The sequence below is a fragment of the Micromys minutus genome (assembly GCF_963924665.1).
Source record: "Micromys minutus genome assembly, chromosome: 30".
In the NCBI taxonomy this organism is placed as follows: domain Eukaryota; kingdom Metazoa; phylum Chordata; class Mammalia; order Rodentia; family Muridae; genus Micromys; species Micromys minutus.
The window spans coordinates 33,166,177-33,185,683 of NC_137965.1; the positions used below are offsets into that span (position 1 = coordinate 33,166,177).

General features: G+C 47.0%; 1 protein-coding gene across 1 annotated transcript; it reads right to left on the minus strand.

Moving 5' to 3' along the window:
* Window positions 1-279: 279 nt before the first annotated feature.
* CACNG6 (calcium voltage-gated channel auxiliary subunit gamma 6) lies at window positions 280-13,569 on the minus strand. Its single transcript, XM_080941955.1, has 4 exons — window positions 12,378-13,569; window positions 6,830-6,904; window positions 5,443-5,580; window positions 280-1,489 (listed from the first exon to the last, which is right to left on the minus strand). Exons 1-4 carry the CDS (start codon window positions 12,706-12,708, stop codon window positions 1,251-1,253), a joined length of 783 nt encoding a protein of 260 aa, XP_080798081.1. The 5' UTR covers window positions 12,709-13,569; the 3' UTR covers window positions 280-1,250.
* Between the last annotated feature and the right edge of the window lie 5,938 nt (window positions 13,570-19,507).

The following is a 19,507-nucleotide window of genomic DNA, read 5'->3' on the forward strand; positions in this document are numbered from 1 at the left end:
AGAGGTTAAGAGCACTGGTTACTCTTGCAGAGAACCGGTGTTTGATTTCCTCTCATATGGCAGTAGTCTCAGGAGTTGTGACAACCTCTTCTGACCTCTGATGGCACCAAGCATGCAAGAGGTGCACAGACATGCAGTCAAAATACATACAAAATAAAAGTCAATAAATCTAAAAAATTGTGTATGAAACCTAGCTTTTTATACAGTGAATATGAATGCAAATGTGTGTAGACACGAACACTCACACACCAAACTAACTAAACCAGGTCGCGTTGTGAGTCTGAGGGTCCCGGGTGCCTGTACTTCAGTCACTGTGGCAGTGTCTGTTCTGCACCATTTCCTTTTCCAGGTTCGGGTCTGCCAACTGTGGGGGCATGTGAACAGCATTAGGGCAGATAGTAGCATGTGGTCAGTGAGTGGAGAGGACAGGGCTTCCCTGCTCCACCTAGAAAGCATGTGCCCCACCACAGACAGGATCCAAATTAAGGTTGTCACATCTTCAAACCTTTAATCCCAAGTCAGATGACAGTGATGTTGAACTCGGGCTCTTCCTTGTCCCATCAGACAGTTGTAGGATGTCTCTCCTTTGAGTAGAACAGCACAGATTGGACAAAGATAGCTCCCAAATCCGTTTGGGACCCCAGCCCTTTCACCAGCTCACACCCAATTCTCCATCAGGTCCAGAAGATTCCCCAGAGAGCTCCATTTGCATATAGCCTCTTCACATCCTACCTTAAGCAACCCAAATTCATCTACCACGAAAAAGAAAGTGTGTGTGTGTGTGTGTGTGTGCATGTGTGTGTGTGTGTGTGTGTGCAAGACAGAGTTTAGCATTAGGCATCTTCCTTGTTGCTTCTGCCTTATTTTTTGAGACAGGGTCTCTCACTGAACCTGACCTCATTCGTTAGCCTGTCCGTGAGCTCCAAGGTTCCTCTAATCTTGAAGTTCCCAACGTTGCCTTCCAATCTTGCCTTCCCAAATTGGAATTTCAGTGCTGGCTTTTAAGTGGGTTCTGGGGACTCAAACTCCAAGTCCTCAGCTTGCTCAGCAAGCACTTTACTTACTGAGCCATCCCCTCACCCTCAAAAGCATTATTTACAGAGAGAAGATGAGGGACCAAGACATTTTGTGAAATGAGCAACCCCCAACCAGGGGGAAAACAGTTTCTTTAGATGAGAGATGCAAAGTCTCGAGGAGAAAGCTGGAAACAGGCAGGGTTGGCAGATGCCTTCAGAAAGCAGGTCAGCACTCTAGGCAGTTGGGCCACCCCCCTTGGGGCACAGTGACCTCCAGGGCCAGGAAGGCAGAGTGAGTAGGAGGAAACAGACTCCCGCCAGCAGCAGGATTAGACCAGCGCCCACACCACAGCCTAGGGACCAGGAATACTCATAGGCCAGGCGTGGAGCTGGAGGGGTCTCAGGGTTGCCTCCCTGCAGCAGGGCTCTCACGGAATGCCGAAACACCTCCAGGCTGACAAAGAGCAGCAGGCCTGTGCAGAAGAAGAGAGTGAGGCTCTTAGCTCCAGTTCAGGGTTGAGACTGTCACCCGTCCGTCCTTAACCAAGGAACTGAGGGTCCTTTCAGGCTTTTCCTCAGTCATTCAACAGTCATCCTTATTCCATAAATGGGGGGCTAGAAATATTACATCTGTACTTAACATTCAGACTTGTGTGTGCGCATGTGTATGTGTGTTATGTGAGTGTAATCCCCACAGTGGTCAGAAGAGAGCAGCAGATCTTCTGGAGTTGGAGTTCCAGGCAGTTATGAGCAAATGTTTTTAACCATTAAGCAATCTTTCTAGCACCTCCAAAAAAAATGTGTTAAGTAGGGAGAGTCAGGAATGATTGTGCACGCCTATAATCCCAGTACTAAGGTAGGAGGATTGCCTTATCAAGGCTAGCCTGGGGGCTAGTAAATTCCAGGTCAGTTATGGATATAAGAAAACAAACGACAGCAAATGCAGGCAGGGATGTGGGGAATGGGGAACCATGTTCACTGTTGGTGTGAATGTCAAATCTGGCAGCTGCTTTGGAAATCAGCATTCCTGGGTGAGACTTTTTTAAAGTAGGCTGAGTAAGCCAAGGGGAGCAAGCCAGTGAATAATGTTCTTCCATGGCCTTGATATCAGTTCCTGCCTCCTGGGTCCAGCCCTGCTTCAGTTCCTGCTTTGACTCTCCTTAGTAAAAGACTTACTTAGAAGCATGACATGAAAGAATCCTTTCGTCTCCACGCATGTGCTGTTCATCACAGTAATAGAAACCTTAAGACAACAACATCTATTCACTAATGATGCAATGACACCATAACCATCACAACTACCACATAGACGTTAACATCTACCACCATCATTCCTAGAGTCACCACCGTTATCATCACCACTGTCATCACAACCTATTGACTCCATGGTTTCCATCCCAACCATCACTACCCTATAACCACCAACACCATCATCACTTTTACTGTCATCTCCACCATCTCTATCACCTACCACCACCATCACAACATCATTACCATCAACCCCATCATAATCACCATCCTCAGCACCACATCATCACTAACACTGACACAGTCACCATCCTGACATCACCCATTGACACCTCAACTCTTGTTACCATACTCTGGGTAACTCCAATCCTTTGAGAAGCAGCTTAAATGTCACCTTCCTGGGGAGTTTCTTTGCCATGCACTGTCATGACAGTGTGGCTTTCATATCCACCCCCATCTCAATAGCAGCCGAATGTAATTATTAGTTATGAGCAGCCAAAGTGAAGAGCGGCATCTTCACTTTTAGTCTTGTGGCTCTAGTGTCTCATTGAACACAGAAAGTGCTCACAAGCATACAAGGAATAAAGAAGTAAAGCTTACATAATTAACAATTTTTCTAATCTCTGCATCTGGTCCAACAACAAAGCACTACATAATAAAAAGGAATTTCCCAATGACATGCCACAAATTATGAACACACCTAGCACCCTAGGTAGGGCATAAGACACATGGTCTCCAGCTAAGCATTCATTTCTACCCTAGCAGCTCTAACCCTACAAAGATCTCACAGGAACAAAGGTCCCAAAACTCAGTGAAAACGGGGTCAAGAAAGCTTAGCATCAACCCTTGCCTCTGGGTAACTATCTACGCAAGATATAAGGAGACTGGTCCACCATCAGTATATCATGGAAGAGGAAGATATAGACAATTAATGGTTTCTGGCCAAGGGGAGATACATTCCTCAGTGATGTAATCACTGGTGAGTTGCCTTTGGTTAAGTAAATAACCCTTGGAGTTGGAGAGATGGTTCAGAGGTTTAGAGCACTGACTGCTCTGCCAGAGGTCCTAAGTTCAATTCCCAGCAACACATGGTGGCTCACAACCATATGCAATGGAATCCGATGCCTTCTTCTGGTGTGTCTGAAGACAGCAACAGTAAAATAAACAAATCTTATTTTTAAAAAAGTAAATAACCCTCTACCCATGTAGGCAACCCTAATTAAATGCAACAGGGAACAAAAAACAGCCATAAATGTAGAAGAGGGACTTGTTGGAAAGAGGGGTTTGGCAGGAGAGGAATAAGAGAGGATATTGGGTAGAGGATAAGAATACCATCACATGGAAATGTGTTTGTGTATACATGCATGACTGTAAATCTGTGAACACATTTTTTAAAAAATTCCCCCTGCTGCCAATAGTGGTTGTGTCACTTGACTTTTCTGAACTTCAGTACTCTTTTTAACAAAATAACTAGCAACCTTTTGGACTGGACAGGCTGCTTAGTGGTTAGAGCACTTGTTGCTTGTGCAGAGAACTCAGCCAGGTTCCCAGAACTTAGATGGCAACTCCATACATCTGTAACTCCAGTTTCTGGGAATCTAATGCCCTTTTCTGACCTCCTCAAGAATGGAAAACATGCAAAAAAAGCATTCATACATACATACATTCATACATACATACATTAACTGCACTGGCTGCTCTTCCAGAGAATCAGGGTTCAACCCCATCATCGACACTCAGGCACACATGCAGGCAAAACACCAATACACACAAAATAAAACATTTTTTAAAAGTGACCTTTAGCTAGTCCACTCGCTGTAATGCTTTGAGCTAGATGTAGACTAAAGTCTTCGTTATTACTGAAGTCTACATTGGCTTTTTTTTTTTTTTCTGGATCTTCAGCTACAAGAATACAACACAGTCCCTGCACATTCCGAGTCTAAAACTCAAAGACTAGAAATCTTCTGTGATGGTTTGAATACATTTGGCCCCCATAGGTTCATGAGTTTGAATACTTAGCCATAGGAAGTTGCAGTTTTAGGCGATGTGGCCTTATCTTTTGGAGGAGATGTGACCTTGTTAGAGGAAGTGTGTCACTGTAGGGGCGGGCTTTGAAGTCTCCTAAGCTCAGGCTCTGACGAGTGCAGAAGAGTTTCCTCTTGGCTGCCTTTAGATCAAGATGTAGAGCTCTTGGCTCCTCCTGCACAATGTCTGCCTGGAGGCTGCCATGCTTTCTGCCATGATGATAATGGACTGAGTCTTTGAATTAAATATTTTCTTTATAAGAGTTGTCTTGGTTATAGTGACTCTTTACAGCAATAAAACCCTAAAACACCGTCTGAATGGCTGGAGACTCTTTCATCTTCAGACCTACTCAGCCCATGAGTTTCCTTGACTCCCAGCATGCAATAGTGCTCAAAGTCCTGTGTGAAGCTCCTACTATACACTCTAAAAGAACACGTGGCAAGAATGCAAATGTCATGCAACAACAATGCTTAGAATGTTCCTAGCTTTTCAATTTGAATTGAATTTGCTCCAACTCCCAGCATGCAGCAGTACTTGGAGAGTAACCCCTTTCTCCACTGACATGAAAACATCTTTGGCAACCCCATGTCCAAGTAATATCTGGAGACAGACTATACCTCTACCAACAAAGGATTTGTAATTCCATATTTGAGCCTAGAACGGTCCTTGAACTGCCCTCTCCTCTCCCCCAGCAGAGTGGAGACCTCATTCTCAGTGTGTAATGATTCTTGGCACTCCCAGCTCTAAATCTAAAATAGCATTTAAATCTAAATAAACCTGCCAGAAAACTCCTTGGAATTCTTCCACTTTTGAATATACTAGAACCCTTGGGTTTCTCCTCATTCCCAACATGCTTGAGGATTCTACTTCCCAGCATGCAACATTCTGTGAAGCTCCCACTGTTCGACACTCAAATATGTGTGGGGATCCTAACTGCCAACATGCAACAGTTGGTAGCAATCCCTGAAAGGGTGTGCGGAGATACAGCTCCCAGCATGCAATAGGCTCTTCCCACCTCCAAGCAAACTGTATGTGGAATCCCACTTTCTAGCATGAACAATGTGTAGAATCCCACCTCCCAGCATGCAGCATTGTGTAGAGACCCCACCTCCCAGCATGCAATGTCCTTGGCCCCCACACACTCAGCCCTCACCTGAGAGGCCAAAGCAGACAGCTCCCAAGCGGAGCAGGAACTCTGCACCTTTACTGAGCACCATGATGACACAGAGGCAGCCCAAGGCCATGGCCATTAGGCCCAGCACAGCTATCACGGCAGCTGCCAGGTTTACCTCTGCAAGGAGGGGCCAAGGAAGAGGCAGAGAGTATAGGGACAGAGAATAGACAGCATGGCTCCACAAGAACAAACCAGAAAGACAGAAGACTTCAAATCCTACAGTCACTTAGTTACTTGGCTCAAGTGAGAGCAAAAAGGGACAAGGTCAGGGATACTGGAGTAACCAGCTGCTACTGATCCCTTGGCCATCACTGGATTACAGATGATGAAGATGAAGAGAACAGAGGTAAAGGTGATTAATTATCTTTCAACCATCTAGGTTGTAATTCTCTCCAACTATTCTCCAGCTGGGAAATCCTAGTAAGGTCCTACACCCCTGTCATTCTTAGGCTCTGGAAAATCAGGATTAGAAGTATCCAGTGTGGTGCACATAGTAGGTGGTCCACATAATTTTACTAGAGGTGCACAATGACCTGACCCAGCTCACAGGAGAAAGGAATGTAAAAGGTAAGGGACACTAGTATGCGCCAGGACTCACATGCTTAGCTGCTCTGCCTCATTAAATTCTTATTTAAAACAAAACAAGCAAACAAAAGAATGACTCCAGTTTCTTTGTGGAGGCACTGGGGCTCTAGAGTGATGTTCAAGAAGCTGGGTTTAGGGTAGAAAGGACAAAGTCCTCAGAGTTGCATTATTGAGTACAGTAATATTTACCAGACATCATTTTAAGTTCACTTCAGCTAAAATTAAAAATACATCTCCTCCCATTACACCAGCCACCTTCTGTGTACGAGGCTGTCACTCATGCCTAGAGGTCATCGTATGGGTCAGTGTACACATGTAACATTTTCACTTTTCATGTACCATTTTGTAGACTGAGACTTATTTGGATTGGGATCTTGCTTCTGTCCTTTTGTGGGAAAAGCAAAGTAATTCTCTCAGCCATGTCTGATTTGTTTTCTCCCCTGGATGATGAAGCTGAAGTCCAAGTCTTGCAGGTTTGTAGCAAGGGCTAGAATTGTGCTAACAGACTTTGGGTGCTGGGCTTAGTGCATAGAATGTCCTTATAATGCTCACTACAGAAAGGAAGTATGATTTGCCCAAGCCACATGGCACAGGCAGAGTTAATGGCCAGTCGGCTAGACACAAGCTCTGACCATCGTTTTTCATGTTCTTAACCCACCATCGCCTTCCAACTGTGGGACATCCTCAGAAGCTGAGCTCATCCTGAGCACAGTGCTGTCACACCCTTCAGAGCAGCCATCCTACCCCCAGCCTTCCTTGTCACAATATGAGATGTCCTTACCTTTCTTGGTGGTTCGCTGGAAGATGTGTGCATTTTCCCCCGTGGTGAAGAATTTGAAGTAGGTGCAGTTTGCTTCTGTGGGGTGCAAGGAAAAGATGGGGAGGTAATGACATGATGCTTTGTGTAAGCTCAAGGCTGGATCTTTCCCAGACACTACGGTGAACTAAAAATAAAGTATCAACATGGCTGACACATAGAGGAGAGGAGAAAAACCAGGCTGGCAAGATAGTTCAGCATACTTGATAAGGATGCCTGTTGCTAAGCCTGCTGACCTGAGTTCAGTCCTTGGAATCCACATGGTAGAAGACCTCCTGTGAGAGGGAAATAAGTTGAATGTACAAAGGTGGAAAATGATACTGAGGTATAAATACACATCACTGGTGTCTGCAGATTGAGGTTTTAACCTCAAGCCCTTTGATCTAAGTCTTTGACACAAGGGAACCATTAGCCTCTCTGGCCCTCCAACTCTTCCTTTTTAAAGGAGTTGATAATCTCTCTCCTGACTCTTCATGTGAATCTGAAAATGAGTTATCATTTTATTCAACAAAGGACACCAAGAGGCAGTACTAGGAGGCTAAGAGACTTGGGAAAGATTCTTCTCCTGCGCTCTGTATACAAAGGGCTCCTGCAGATTAGCAAGGGGGGAGAGAAGTAACTGTATTGAAAAACGGGCAAAGGCTATGAATAGTTATTCACAGAAGGGAAAGGCTGGATAGTTCGCAGGTACATGAAGAGAGACTGCTGCAGCAGGAGTCAGAGAAACACAACTTAAATCAGCCACTTCAGATCAATTGAAAGGGCAGTATCAAGCACTGGAGAGATAAGAGGATGCAGCTGGGAGTGTAAACTGTCACTAGTCTTTTTGGGAAGGGCTCTGACATACTTAAAAATGAAGTCCAGGTGTACAGCAGCAATGGTTCAGTCAGCAGTGGGCTTCGTGTGTAACTGAGGTACAGTAAGATATGTCACCTTGCAGCTGGGTCGACAGCTCCGTGGTTAAGAGCACATACCACCCCTGCTGAGGACCCGAGTTAGGGCCTGATGCCATATGAGGTGACTTACAACAGCAGCTCGGTACTGGAGAATTTAATGCCCTTTTCTGGACTCTGGATACCTGCACACACAGGCACACATCATCCCCACATACACACATAATTCAAAAGTAGAAATCAAGTAAGGCAAGGTTTTGTCACATAGTAGCCATCATAATCTATTTACATAAGTACACACTTCGATTCTCAGCACAATGCCCTTCACATGCATCTTTCAGAACACATCTCTACCACTAAGTGACACAGTCTGAGTATATATGCCCTGTGGCACAATAATTTTACTTCTGAATATTATAAGAAGAAAACACACACACAGGACTATGGATATGTTTGTCCTCTGTGCCATTGTTTACTGAGCTGGAGTAGGGATTAATCTTGTATCCATCTCTTGGGCAATAGACAGTGGAGACAGATACTCTAACAGACATCTTTACAGCATAAAGTCTCCACAAACTACAAAAGCATAAAGCGAATGAAAGAGGTTTGGAAATCACAGTGTTGAGCAAGAAAAATGACATTGAAAACAGTAAAGACTATTTTCATGATACCTTTTTTCCCTCCAAATCAAAACACATGTTATAAACTCAAATTCTCTCTAGAAATTTCCAAGTGCAAACATTTGTCCATGGATACAATGTCAAACACATCAGAGAACTGAATTAGGAAAGGGTTTTGTCCTATTTTTGTTTGCTTGTTTTGAGACAGGGCCTCCCCATGTATCTCTGGCTATCCTGAACTGGTGTCGAATTCACAGAGAATGTCCAGCTTCTGGAGTTCTGCTTCCCAAGTGCCGGAACTAAAGGTGTGTACCGCCATGCATACACTAGGAAATTATTTTTTAAAATAAGGAGATGTGGTGCCAACAAGAGCTACATGAGACCTTATTTTTAAAAAGAAAAAAAATGGGGGTGGGGCCTGGAGAGATGGCTCAGAGGTTAAGAGCACTGACTGCTCTCCCAGAGGTCCTGAGTTCAATTCCCAGCACCCACATGGTGGCTCATAACCATTTGTGATGGGATCTGATGCCTTCTTCTGGTGTGTCTAAAAACAGCTACAGTGTATTCATATACATTAAACAAACAAATAAATAAATCTTTAAAAATATATTTTAAAAAAGAAAAAATGTAAAGTAGAGCATATAAAGGACCTTGCAGAAGCAGACTGTATTCTTTATGTAAACATATGTAAGATTCACTAAATACCTTTGCTAATAGATATGAGAAAGCTTAAACTTAACAAACAGAATGCTTTAACCTCCTAAGACAGAGTTTTATGTATCCTAAGCTTACTTTGAACTTGCTATGAAGCTAAGGATAGCCTTGAACCTTTGACCCTCCTGTCTCCACCTCCCAAGTGCTAGGATTACAGGTGTGCACCACCATGTGTCTTTCTGTGGTGCTGGGATCAGACTCAGGACAAGCACTCTGCCAATTACCTACATTCTGGCTCCTAAAATATTATTTTATTTTATGTATGGGGGAACTGAGGTACAGAAAAGGGGGGTGCAGAACCATACTGGTAGAGAACATTGGAAAGGAAGCAGACAGTTTGGCAAAGTAGAAATGCTAAATCCATGTCAAGTGATAGTATGGGGAACACCTGGTACCAGCTCAGGGAAGACAGGCTTGTAGTTTCTAGGCCAGGGCAGCTGCAAGTGTATAGAGCAGTCTGTCCTACAACACCAAGAAAGGGCACTTCCTGTGGAAGAAAGATGCTCTTTGCAGCCACTAGGAGGGGATATAGTCTATATCCATGAGAGAACTATGGAATCCCTTCTGGGGCTGTGTGTGATGTCTTCCATCTCATTTGGCTGCTAGTAACAAGATTTTATTTTCATGTCCCCCAGAGGATAGGGCAAACTCACTTAGGAAATGACACGGTGAGTCTCTCCCTCTGACAGCCAAGGGACACAATGACTTTCTTTTCAATTTTAAGGGGAGTTATTTCTTAGAGACAGTGGTGTCCAAAATAGGTTCTCTGATAACGTCTAATAATGGGGAGCTGGTAATGGCCTTGGAAAAAAGATGAAGTCCTCTTGTTTTGTTTCTGAGGTATTATATAGTCTAGGCTAGCCTACAACTCACTATGCAGCAGAGCTGGCTTTGTATTCCTGGTCTTCTGCTTCTTACTCCTGGTGTGTGTCAGCATGCTCAGTGGTGAGTCCTTCCTGACAAGTAGAGGGGACAGGAAGGGAAGCACACAGTGAAGTGGCAGAGGGCAGTCTCTTCCAAAGATTAGGGCTTCTGAGATCTTCATAAGCACTACTGACATTCAGTAAAGCATACCTCTTAGGAACAGAGACACCCAAGAGTCAGAGCCAAAGAGTTAGCCCAAGTCATAGATTGGGAGTTAAGAGTTCTTGCTCCTAGGCACTGAAGAAAAGATCATTCAGAGACTGACTCACCTGGGGATCACCCCATATGCAGCCACCAAACCCAAGCACTATTGTTGATGCCAAGAAGTGTTTACTGGCAAGAACCTGATATGGATGCCTCCTCAGAGGTTCTACCAGAGCCATACTGATACAGAGGAGAACGCTTGCAGCTAACCATCGGACTGAATACAGGGACCCCAATGGAGAAACTAGAGAAAGGACTGAAGGAGCTGAAAGGGTTTGCAACCCCATGGGAAGAACACCATATCAACCAACCAAACCCCCCAGAACTCCCAGGGACTAAAACACCAACCACTGAACACACATGGAGAGACCCATGGCTCCAGTTGCATATATAGCAGAGAATGGCATTGTCTGGCATCAATGGGAGAAGAGGCCTTTGGTCCAGTAAAGTCACGATTTCCCAGTGTAAGGAAATGCCAAGGCACTGAGGTGGAAAGGGTGATTGGAAGAGGCAGCAACTTCATGGAAACAAGTGGAGGGGGAGGGGAGATGGGAGGGGAAAGGGAATAACATTTGAAATGTAAATACAGAGAATATCCAATAAAATTATTTTTTAAAAAAGAGTTCTTGCTCCTTATTTTCTCCACTGTATAAGCTACGCTCCAGTCCTCACTGGGAAGCTCTCGACAGGTGCTCTGAGCCACACTCCAGCCCCTTAATGGGAGGCTCTAGGCAGGTGCTCTACCACAGAGCCACACCCCAGCCCCTCTCTGAGGGGTTTTGGGCAGGTGCTCTACTACTGAAATATGCCCCCAGCTCTGGTTTTGATTTTTGAGAAAGGATCTCACAGAGTTGCCCAGGCTATTTCTGAACTCCCTCTGCACCGGAGGCTGCCCTTGAACCTGCTGTCCTGCCTCAGCCTTCTGAATACCTATGGTTACAGAGTTGCACCACCAGCTATGGTTACAGAGTTGCACCACCAGCTATGGTTACAGAGTTGCACCAACAGCTATGGTTGCAGAGTTGTACCACCAGGCCCAATTAGCATTCCATGGACATTCCATTTTGCAAAGGTTTGGAATCATCTTGGTTGAAGTCACAAATAGTGAGGAACAGCAGAAGGGAACTGTTTAAGATAGCTGATCAGGACAGACAAGTAGTTCAAGCCACAGGCAGAACCTGGCATCCCCTTGGCTATCAAAGGCTTAGAACATCCTGTTTTGTGTTCCATATCACACCTGAAAGAGTTGGGGTTGAGGAATGAGGAAATCTATCCAGACCCCAGAGAGGTCCTGAGAGTACTAAGTACATGTTGGGGAGCTGCATGGTAGAGATCTCATCAAGCAAATATTAACCAAAGTGGGTTTGATGGATGTCCAGTTCCCGGGGAGTGTAGGATATCCCACTAAGCAAAGGGCACAGCATGTTTTGTCGGAGTGAGAGGTACAGCTGAGAACAAGGGAACCGTCGTGTGGAAATAAAGGGCGTGGAGTGTCTGTAGAGCAAGGGAGAAGTGTTGCGATGTCTGCTCGGACCATGTTGAAGCCAGAGGGACTGGAAATAAACATTGCTAAGGAGGTACAAAGAGCATGTAGAACTGTGGAAGGCGTCTGGTAAGAACTTTGTTTGATTGTATCGGAAAACAGTGAATCAGCACAGATTTTTTTTTTTTTACTTCCGGGTGGGCGTAGGGTGGTCTGTCTCCACAGAGGCACACAGAGAGGGAATGTGGGATGCCTCCAGGCTTCTAGTTAAGGGCACAGGCTGTCTGTGGGTGCATGACTGTCTGGTGGGGAATTCAGGCAGTTCTAGGGGATACGGGTTGGCGGGGGTGTATACAGGCTGTTCTGAGGGTACCAGCTGGGTCTGGAAGCACAGGCTGTCTCTAGGGGTACAGGCTGGTCTGGGGCACAGGCCATAGCTAGAAGAGAAACTTTAAGAAACAAGTTTCTTTAGCTAATTAGGGATCTGAGCTATGCCTGCATCTCCCACTCTCCCCATTCCCTTTCTCTCCAGCTTCTGTGACCGCAGGTTGATTTGGGCACAAACATTCTTGGGGGCAAGACTTTCATTTTTCTAGAACAAGGTTTCCCCAGACAAAAATTTCTTTCTCCCTGACTGTGGGACACAGGCCTGGGCTCAGAACACAGCCTCTCACCTCCTGGCAGCTCAGCTGGGCCACAGGTCTCCCTGCCCGCGGGCACATCCGCCTGCCACAGTCGCTTGGTGCACACCTTCCACAGCCCCAAATGGACGGCCTCACAGACGGCGCTGCCATTAGTCTTGTATGTATTGAGTTCCACCCAGAACTCGGTGCCCACAGCCAGCACAGCCAGAGTGGCACCCACGATAGCCACCAGCAAGCCCAGCTTGATCTTTCCCTCTCGCTCTGGACTCAGGCCGAGATTCTGCTGTTCTTGGGCACGACGCCGGCCCACAGCTGTCCGACGACGGTCTTCCTCTTGCATGAAGAAGTTAGACCACATCATGATGACAGGATCGGCTGGAGCTCAGGTGAGCTTCAAGGAGTCAGAAAGACCTGTGCAGAGGGACCTGAGGGGCGGGAGAGCAGGGCCTGGACTTTCAAAGGAAGTAGTGGGCTCTGTGTCAGTTAGATTGGGAATGAGAAAAGGCTGAACCCCAAATGCAAGAGTGGAAGCCTCTGCCTCTGAGAAGAGAAACAAACTATATTCTTGGCCTAAGGATGCCACCAGGGCTCGTGCACATGAACTTGGCACAGATGAGGCCTAGAGAAAAAGCTAGGCTACTCTGAGGTTTACCAACCCAACAGGAAGACTAAGGAGCCCAAGGAGGGAAAACTTGTCCAGTCTCTACAGGCTGCTGATGGGGTCTCCACTAGCCTCAGAGTTTTCCCAAAGAGGGAAGCTGAGGTCTTTCATGTGTTTTCGAGAGATAGTTTGGGTTTCTTCAGGTTCAGAATTTGAGAAAGGAGGATTTCAGCCTCTAGAAAAAGAGACCGAGGGACACTCTTGAGGGCCCAGGAGAAAAACCTGTAGTCAGGACAGGGCTCAGACCAAGGCACTGTGGTCCACACTCAGAAAACCAGGGCAAAATACCCTGGGGAGGGACACAGGACTTGGAAAGGGACTCTCAGTAAGTCTGTCTACAGACACTCGGCTCCCCCTCCCCCGGGCTCCCAAGGCCTGCTCGACCAGGATCGTTCCAGACTCAGCTCAGGGTCCTGCGCTCCCGGGTCTCCCAGGCACGGGTCCCTTGAGCTCTCCTGCCTCTGCGCTGCGCCGGCCCCAGCTCCGCGATGCCTCCGAAGCGTCCGGCTTTGCTTGCCTCCACCCAGTCAGCCCTCCGGACCTGCTGCGCTCGCTCCCTGCCTCGCCCCATCCGCCCACCCCCTCACCCCACTGGCTATTTTGGGCTCGACCCGTAAATAACACTCGCACCTGTCGCAGGCGCCTGTTGCCATAGGGAACTGGGTATTTTAAGGGGACAAGGGGCGGGAGAGGGAGGCCTTTAGGAAGGAGGGGTTGGGGGCTGTCTTCAACAGGCCGAAGGTAGATTTGTTTCGCTACGGATCCGAGACTGGGTTACAAAGTCCTTACTTCAAAATCTGGATCTCATAGAGCCAACGGAGTACAGAGAACTTGGGTTTCTGTCCTGAGCAGTCCACGCTGGAAGCACCCTAGCTGGATTACTGGATTCTGAGGTTCAGAGGCTTAGAAGAAATACTGGAGGTGGGGGCAGGGTGGACTCTTGAGTCTGAAGAAGGAGTGTTTGAGGGTTTGGAAGAGGTGGGCTTGGTCTGGATTCTTAGAGTCTGAGGGAGGAGAGCCTGGGTGTGTAGTTTCAGGTAGAAAGGCTGAACTCCTAGGGATGTGGGAGAAAAGCTTCAGTATAGGCTCTAGCCCTGAAGAAGAGGGACTAGGATCTGGACTCTAGGTCTGAGGGAGGAGGCTGGGGCCTGGACTCTAGGTCTGAGAGAGGAGGCTGGGGCCTGGACTCTAGGTCTGAGGGAGGAGGCTGGGGCCTGGACTCTAGGTCTGAGGGAGGAGGCTGGGGCCTGGATTCTAGGTCTGAGGGAGGAGGCTGGGGCCTGGATTCTAGGTCTGAGGGAGGAGGCTGGGGCCTGGATTCTAGGTCTGAGGGAGGAGGCTGAGGCCTGGATTCTAGATCTGAGAGAGGAGGCTGGGGCCTGGATTCTAGGTCTGAGAGAGGAGGCTGGGGCCTGGACTCTAGGTCTGAGGGAGGAGGCTGGGGCCTGGATTCTAGGTCTGAGAGAGGAGGCTGGGGCCTGGATTCTAGGTCTGAGAGAGGAGGGCTGGAACCTGACCCTTCAGTCTTGACAGGGGAGTGGGAGTGAGGGGTGAGGGTGTGGCTCCAGAGTCTGAGGAAGAAGAGCTAGGGCTTGTAGAGTTGTCTGAACCTATACTCAACCTGGAAGAGGCTCCTGTGGCCAGAATCTTCAGTTTCAGTGTTCAAGTCCTCAGTCACCCCAGAAAGTAGAAAAGACAGACTCTAGGGAATTAGGGGGTTGGGACACATGAAGCAGAGCAACTATCCTTATTGGATTTATTAGACTGGGTGCCCCTGGGGACCTTTCATACAGTTTCAGCTCCCCCAGGGGCAGAAACCCAGACAGGGGACAGTCATGTGGCATGGCAGCAGGGCCTGACTCTTAACCCCTCACTCCCTCTCTCAGCCCTTCTGTGGACCACCCAGGTGGGACCCACCTTTTACCAACTCCTTTCTTCCCCAAGCAGTTCCTCCAGTTGTGCCAGGTGCCATGACCAGGCCCCTAGACCACCCATGCCACCTCTGCTGGCCCCACTCTGGACTCTTGGGTTGGAATCCATACTACCATTGCAGGTGATGGCCTGTGTGTGACTCTTCCATCAGACCGGGCCAACTGGTCACGGTCCTCTCCAGTATCCATTCCAAGGCCAGGTAGATAAGAAGCAGCCTTAAACACTTCAGTTGGGAAAGATGATGAAGTATAGGTGAATGAGTGAGAAGGCATGCTCAGCTCCCTCCCCCAGACTAGGAAGATGTCTGTGAAGCCCACTACAGTAAGATTCTACTTGGCTACTTCTCTCCCCAATTCTGTGACAAGGTGGACACAGTCCTGAAATGACAGGAGACTGGCATCTACAAGTCCCCAGAAGACATTCCTGAGCACAGAGTTGTCATTACTGAATGAAGAAAATGTCACTGGACCCGCTTAGAGCTTGATGGGCTCCCAAAGCGAGAGAGACACACAGTGGCATCAGCAGACTCTGGAAGGTGGGCAGCACAGCGTCAACCAAGGATGGATTATACACATTCACCTCTTCCACCCAATTAAACGATGACCCCAGCATGCTTGTGCTTAAAGCTCTGAGGTGCTCCCCAAGATTCCCCACCCCACCCCTCCCCCTCAAGGGCACATCAGTCTTTTGTTCTCTACTCTGTAACTCTCTCACCTGGTCACACCCCTCATCCCAGCCAGCTTATTTTGAATGGCTCCGACCTGTCACATGGTTATTTTTTCTTTTGTAGCTCTGTGGTTGGTTGAGAACGTCTCTGTGCAGCCAGGGTGGCCTGGAACTACATATTATTTCTATTTCAGCTTATGGGGCTGGGTTTTAGGTCTGCACCAGCACTCCTAACTTCTGCTTTTCTTCCTTCCTTCCTTTGTCTTGCTTTCCTATATTTTACTTATTTTATAAAATACCAAATGAATTCCAGACTTGCTTCAAATCTGTGGCCAAAAATGACCTTGAAATTTTGATCCTCCGACCTCCAGCTCCCAACTGCTGGGTTCAGCACAGAGAGTTTATGCAGTGTTGGGGACTGAATCCAGGACCTTGTGGATGCTAAAATAACAAAATTCCCGTGGTCTGAACCGCAGGCCCCAGTCTCATGCTTACTGACCTTTACTGACCTTAGTATTTACTTCTCGCCTCTCTTGCAGAGGTCCCCAAACCAGCAAACCTGTCTTCTCCACACTTGCTGTGGTTTGAATAAGAAATGTCCCCACATAGTAAGAGTGTAGTTTTTGAATTGTTGGGCTTTGGCAAAGTGATTAAATCCTGAAGGCTCAATCAACAGGTTAATCCTTTCATAGACTTACATGGTGAGCTTATCAGGGGATAGAGAAAACAGAGGGTGGGACTAATTAAGGATGTAGTGTGATTTGGAGGTTATCTAGTCCCAAACTCTTCTCTGCTATCTGTATACCATGAGATTAGGAATCACTTCAGTTCAGATGATCTAGGACAAACTGCTACTTTTTCTTCCTTCCTTCCCCCTCTCTCTTTCTTTTTTTTTTTTTTTTTTTCTTTCCCCTTTTGTACCAGTGGTTGGATCTAGCTCCTCACTTGGTAAGCAATCACTGAGCCTCCAGCCCTTTATTGGGAGATTCTAGGCAACTGCTCTACCACTCAACCCTCATGTTGCATTTTTTCTGGAAATGATTCTCACCGAGCTAGCCTTTAACTCAGTAAGCTGGCAATCCTCCATCCTCAGCTTCCTGAGGTCTGCACCACCACGGTCGATTAAAAGCATTTTCTCTTTATGTAATTTTATGTGTATGTGTGCATGTCCCGTGTATGTGTGTGTGTGTGTGTGTGTGTGTGTGTGTGTGTGGTGAGGATGGAGAAAAGGCATATGCACTTGTATAAGGAAGCATACCATGGAAATCATAAGTGTTGGATCCCCTGGATCTGGAGTTATGGGTCCACTTGATGTGGCTGCTGGGATCTGGTCCTCCAACAGAGCTGTGAGCATCCTTAGCCACCAAGCCACCTCTCCAGCCAATATTTAATATTAAAATAAAAGATAAGATGTGGTGGTGCACCTTTAACCCCAGTTCTCAGGAGGTAAGAGGCAGGCCCATGTGACTTCCAGACTGGCCTGGTCTACACAGAGATTCCTTCCTTGTCTCAAATTGAAATTGAAAAAGACAATAGATTATGCCATACCTCATAATCTTACCACCTCTGTAAAATTTAGGTTTTCTATTCCTGATTTATGTCTTTGCAGCATCTTACCTTTGATTGACAAGGTTTCCAGCCACTCTGTTTTGATTTTTCTCTCTCCTCCCCTCTCAGGATTACCTTTATCTTTGTTTCTGAAGTACACCTGACTTTGATGTCTTTGGCCCTCCCTCCTCACCCCATCTCACTCTTTTCCCCCCTCCACCCCCTACCTCCTTTGTTTTGGGTTTGACCTTTGGACTACAGATCCTATTGTGCCTCAGAAGAGTTCACCCTCCCTACACTAAACCCTTCCCAGTGCCAGTAATTTAATTCCTTTCCCCACATCCCAGCATCTCTTCCTGAACTGCCCTCACAGATTTCCTCCTCAGTTCTCTCTCCTAGAACACAGGCTGGCCTCAGTCTCACTGTACAGCTGAGAATGCCTTGGACTTCAGGCCTCCAGCTTGTACCTCCCAAATGCAGGGGTTACAAGCACTCGTTACCATGCCTAGTTTATACAGTGCTAAAGACTGGACCCATGGCCTTGGGAATGCTGGACAAGTACTCTCCCAACTAAGCTATATTCCCAGCTTTCCCTCTGCATTTTGTGGAGTCAGCTGAATAGCTGGAGTTAGCCTCAAATTTACAGTCCTTCTACCTCAGCCTCACAAGTACTAAGATTCATGAGGGCTCCTAAAAGCACATTTCTCATACCAGGCCCATGCTTTTCTTCATTAGTCTACTTCCCCTGTCCCACACCGCCACTACTGGCACTAATACAATACTAATAACCACTTCTTCCCTCCTGTCTTATGAGACAGTTTTACCTCTTAGGAGCCATCTGAGGTAGGGCAAATAGAAAAGCACGTTAAATCTCCACCATCACTGGTATGCAGACCTCAGGACCATTTGCAGAACGAATGAATGGTGTAAGAACCACTCTGTCTGCTGAGTGACTCCCAAGGTCCTCCTGTATCTCCTGTTCAGTTCGGCTGTCCTCCTCTCCCAACCCCGTTAGAAGAAAGCCCAGGCTCTTCAGCCTACAGCTGTGGGCACTGCTGAGACTGGTGTGCAGATCCACTAGCTCACCCTCAACTTCGCACTCCTAATCATTGTACTTGTCTTCCACCCCCAACCCAGGCACATCTTGCTGTTTTGCTTCCCTGGGTTTTCGTCCAAGTTGCCTTCATCTCCATCAGCACACCCCAGACTGGTCCTTTAAGTCCAGACATCACACACCCCAGGACTTTTCCACTCCTCCTGCATGCATTGGCAGTGTGTTGTCAGATGACACTGTGACCCTCAGACAGCCCTCACTGCCCTGCCTGCATTGCATGGTTTTGACACTGAGAGCAGAGCAACCTGTCACCCCAGATCCCAAGTCACACAGCACAGGACCCTAGTCGTTCCTTGGGAGTTAGTGGGTGAGTAGTTGAATGAATAGAAAATGGCCCCAACTACCTGAGCCTTCTGAACATCAGACGCCATGCCACAGATCTGGTGTTTCTTTAAGGGCACTTTGCCTCTAACAAGGGACCTCCACTTCTTAACTCTTAGCTCAGAATCCCTGTCTTTATGCTCCAATCCCACTTAAAACCAATGCATGGCCCTTTTTGCTGACTTTATAATGTAAGCCCTCACTCAAGTCTTGAACCAGTTTGTCTCCAGGCTCTTTGCCCAACCAAACCTAGTGGGGCACAGTCTGCAAGTGTCTTTCTATCCCCAGGACCTTGATATGTTAAATTTTCTCCCTCATCCCAGATCTGACTGGCTAATACCATTTTTTATCAGTACAAAAACTGAGTTAACTACCCCCAAAACTCCCCCAAAGTTAATTATTCCTTCTTGGAACAGTCTGCTAGCATCTCAGACTCCCACCCCACAACATGCACCTTCTTTAGAATCCAAGAGTCTCAGTTTAGGTTGGCCTCCGCTTCAATATACAAATACACAGCACAGGATGACCTTAAACTCCTGACCATCCTTTCATCTACCAAGTGCTGGAATTTCAGATGTTTACCACAATGCCTAGTTTATGCAGTGCCGGGAATGGAACCCAGGGCTTGTGTTAGGCAAGCACTCTATAAACTGAGCTACAGCCCCAGTGTAGGGCCTCTACATTTCTAAGTGCCATTTATTGCATATGTACGTGATACTGTGATTAATGGTTGTCTCAAGTACAAGACTCAAACTCTCTAAAGATGCCGGGGACCCTATTTTCTTCCTTTTTTATGTGTTCCAGGTGGGTACAATGCCTAGCGGTTATGCACACACACACATAAAATTTCCAGGAATAGATGACCGGATGCGCCTTGCGTTTATGTCCCCTCCTCCCTAGCACCACCTTCTGTACCAG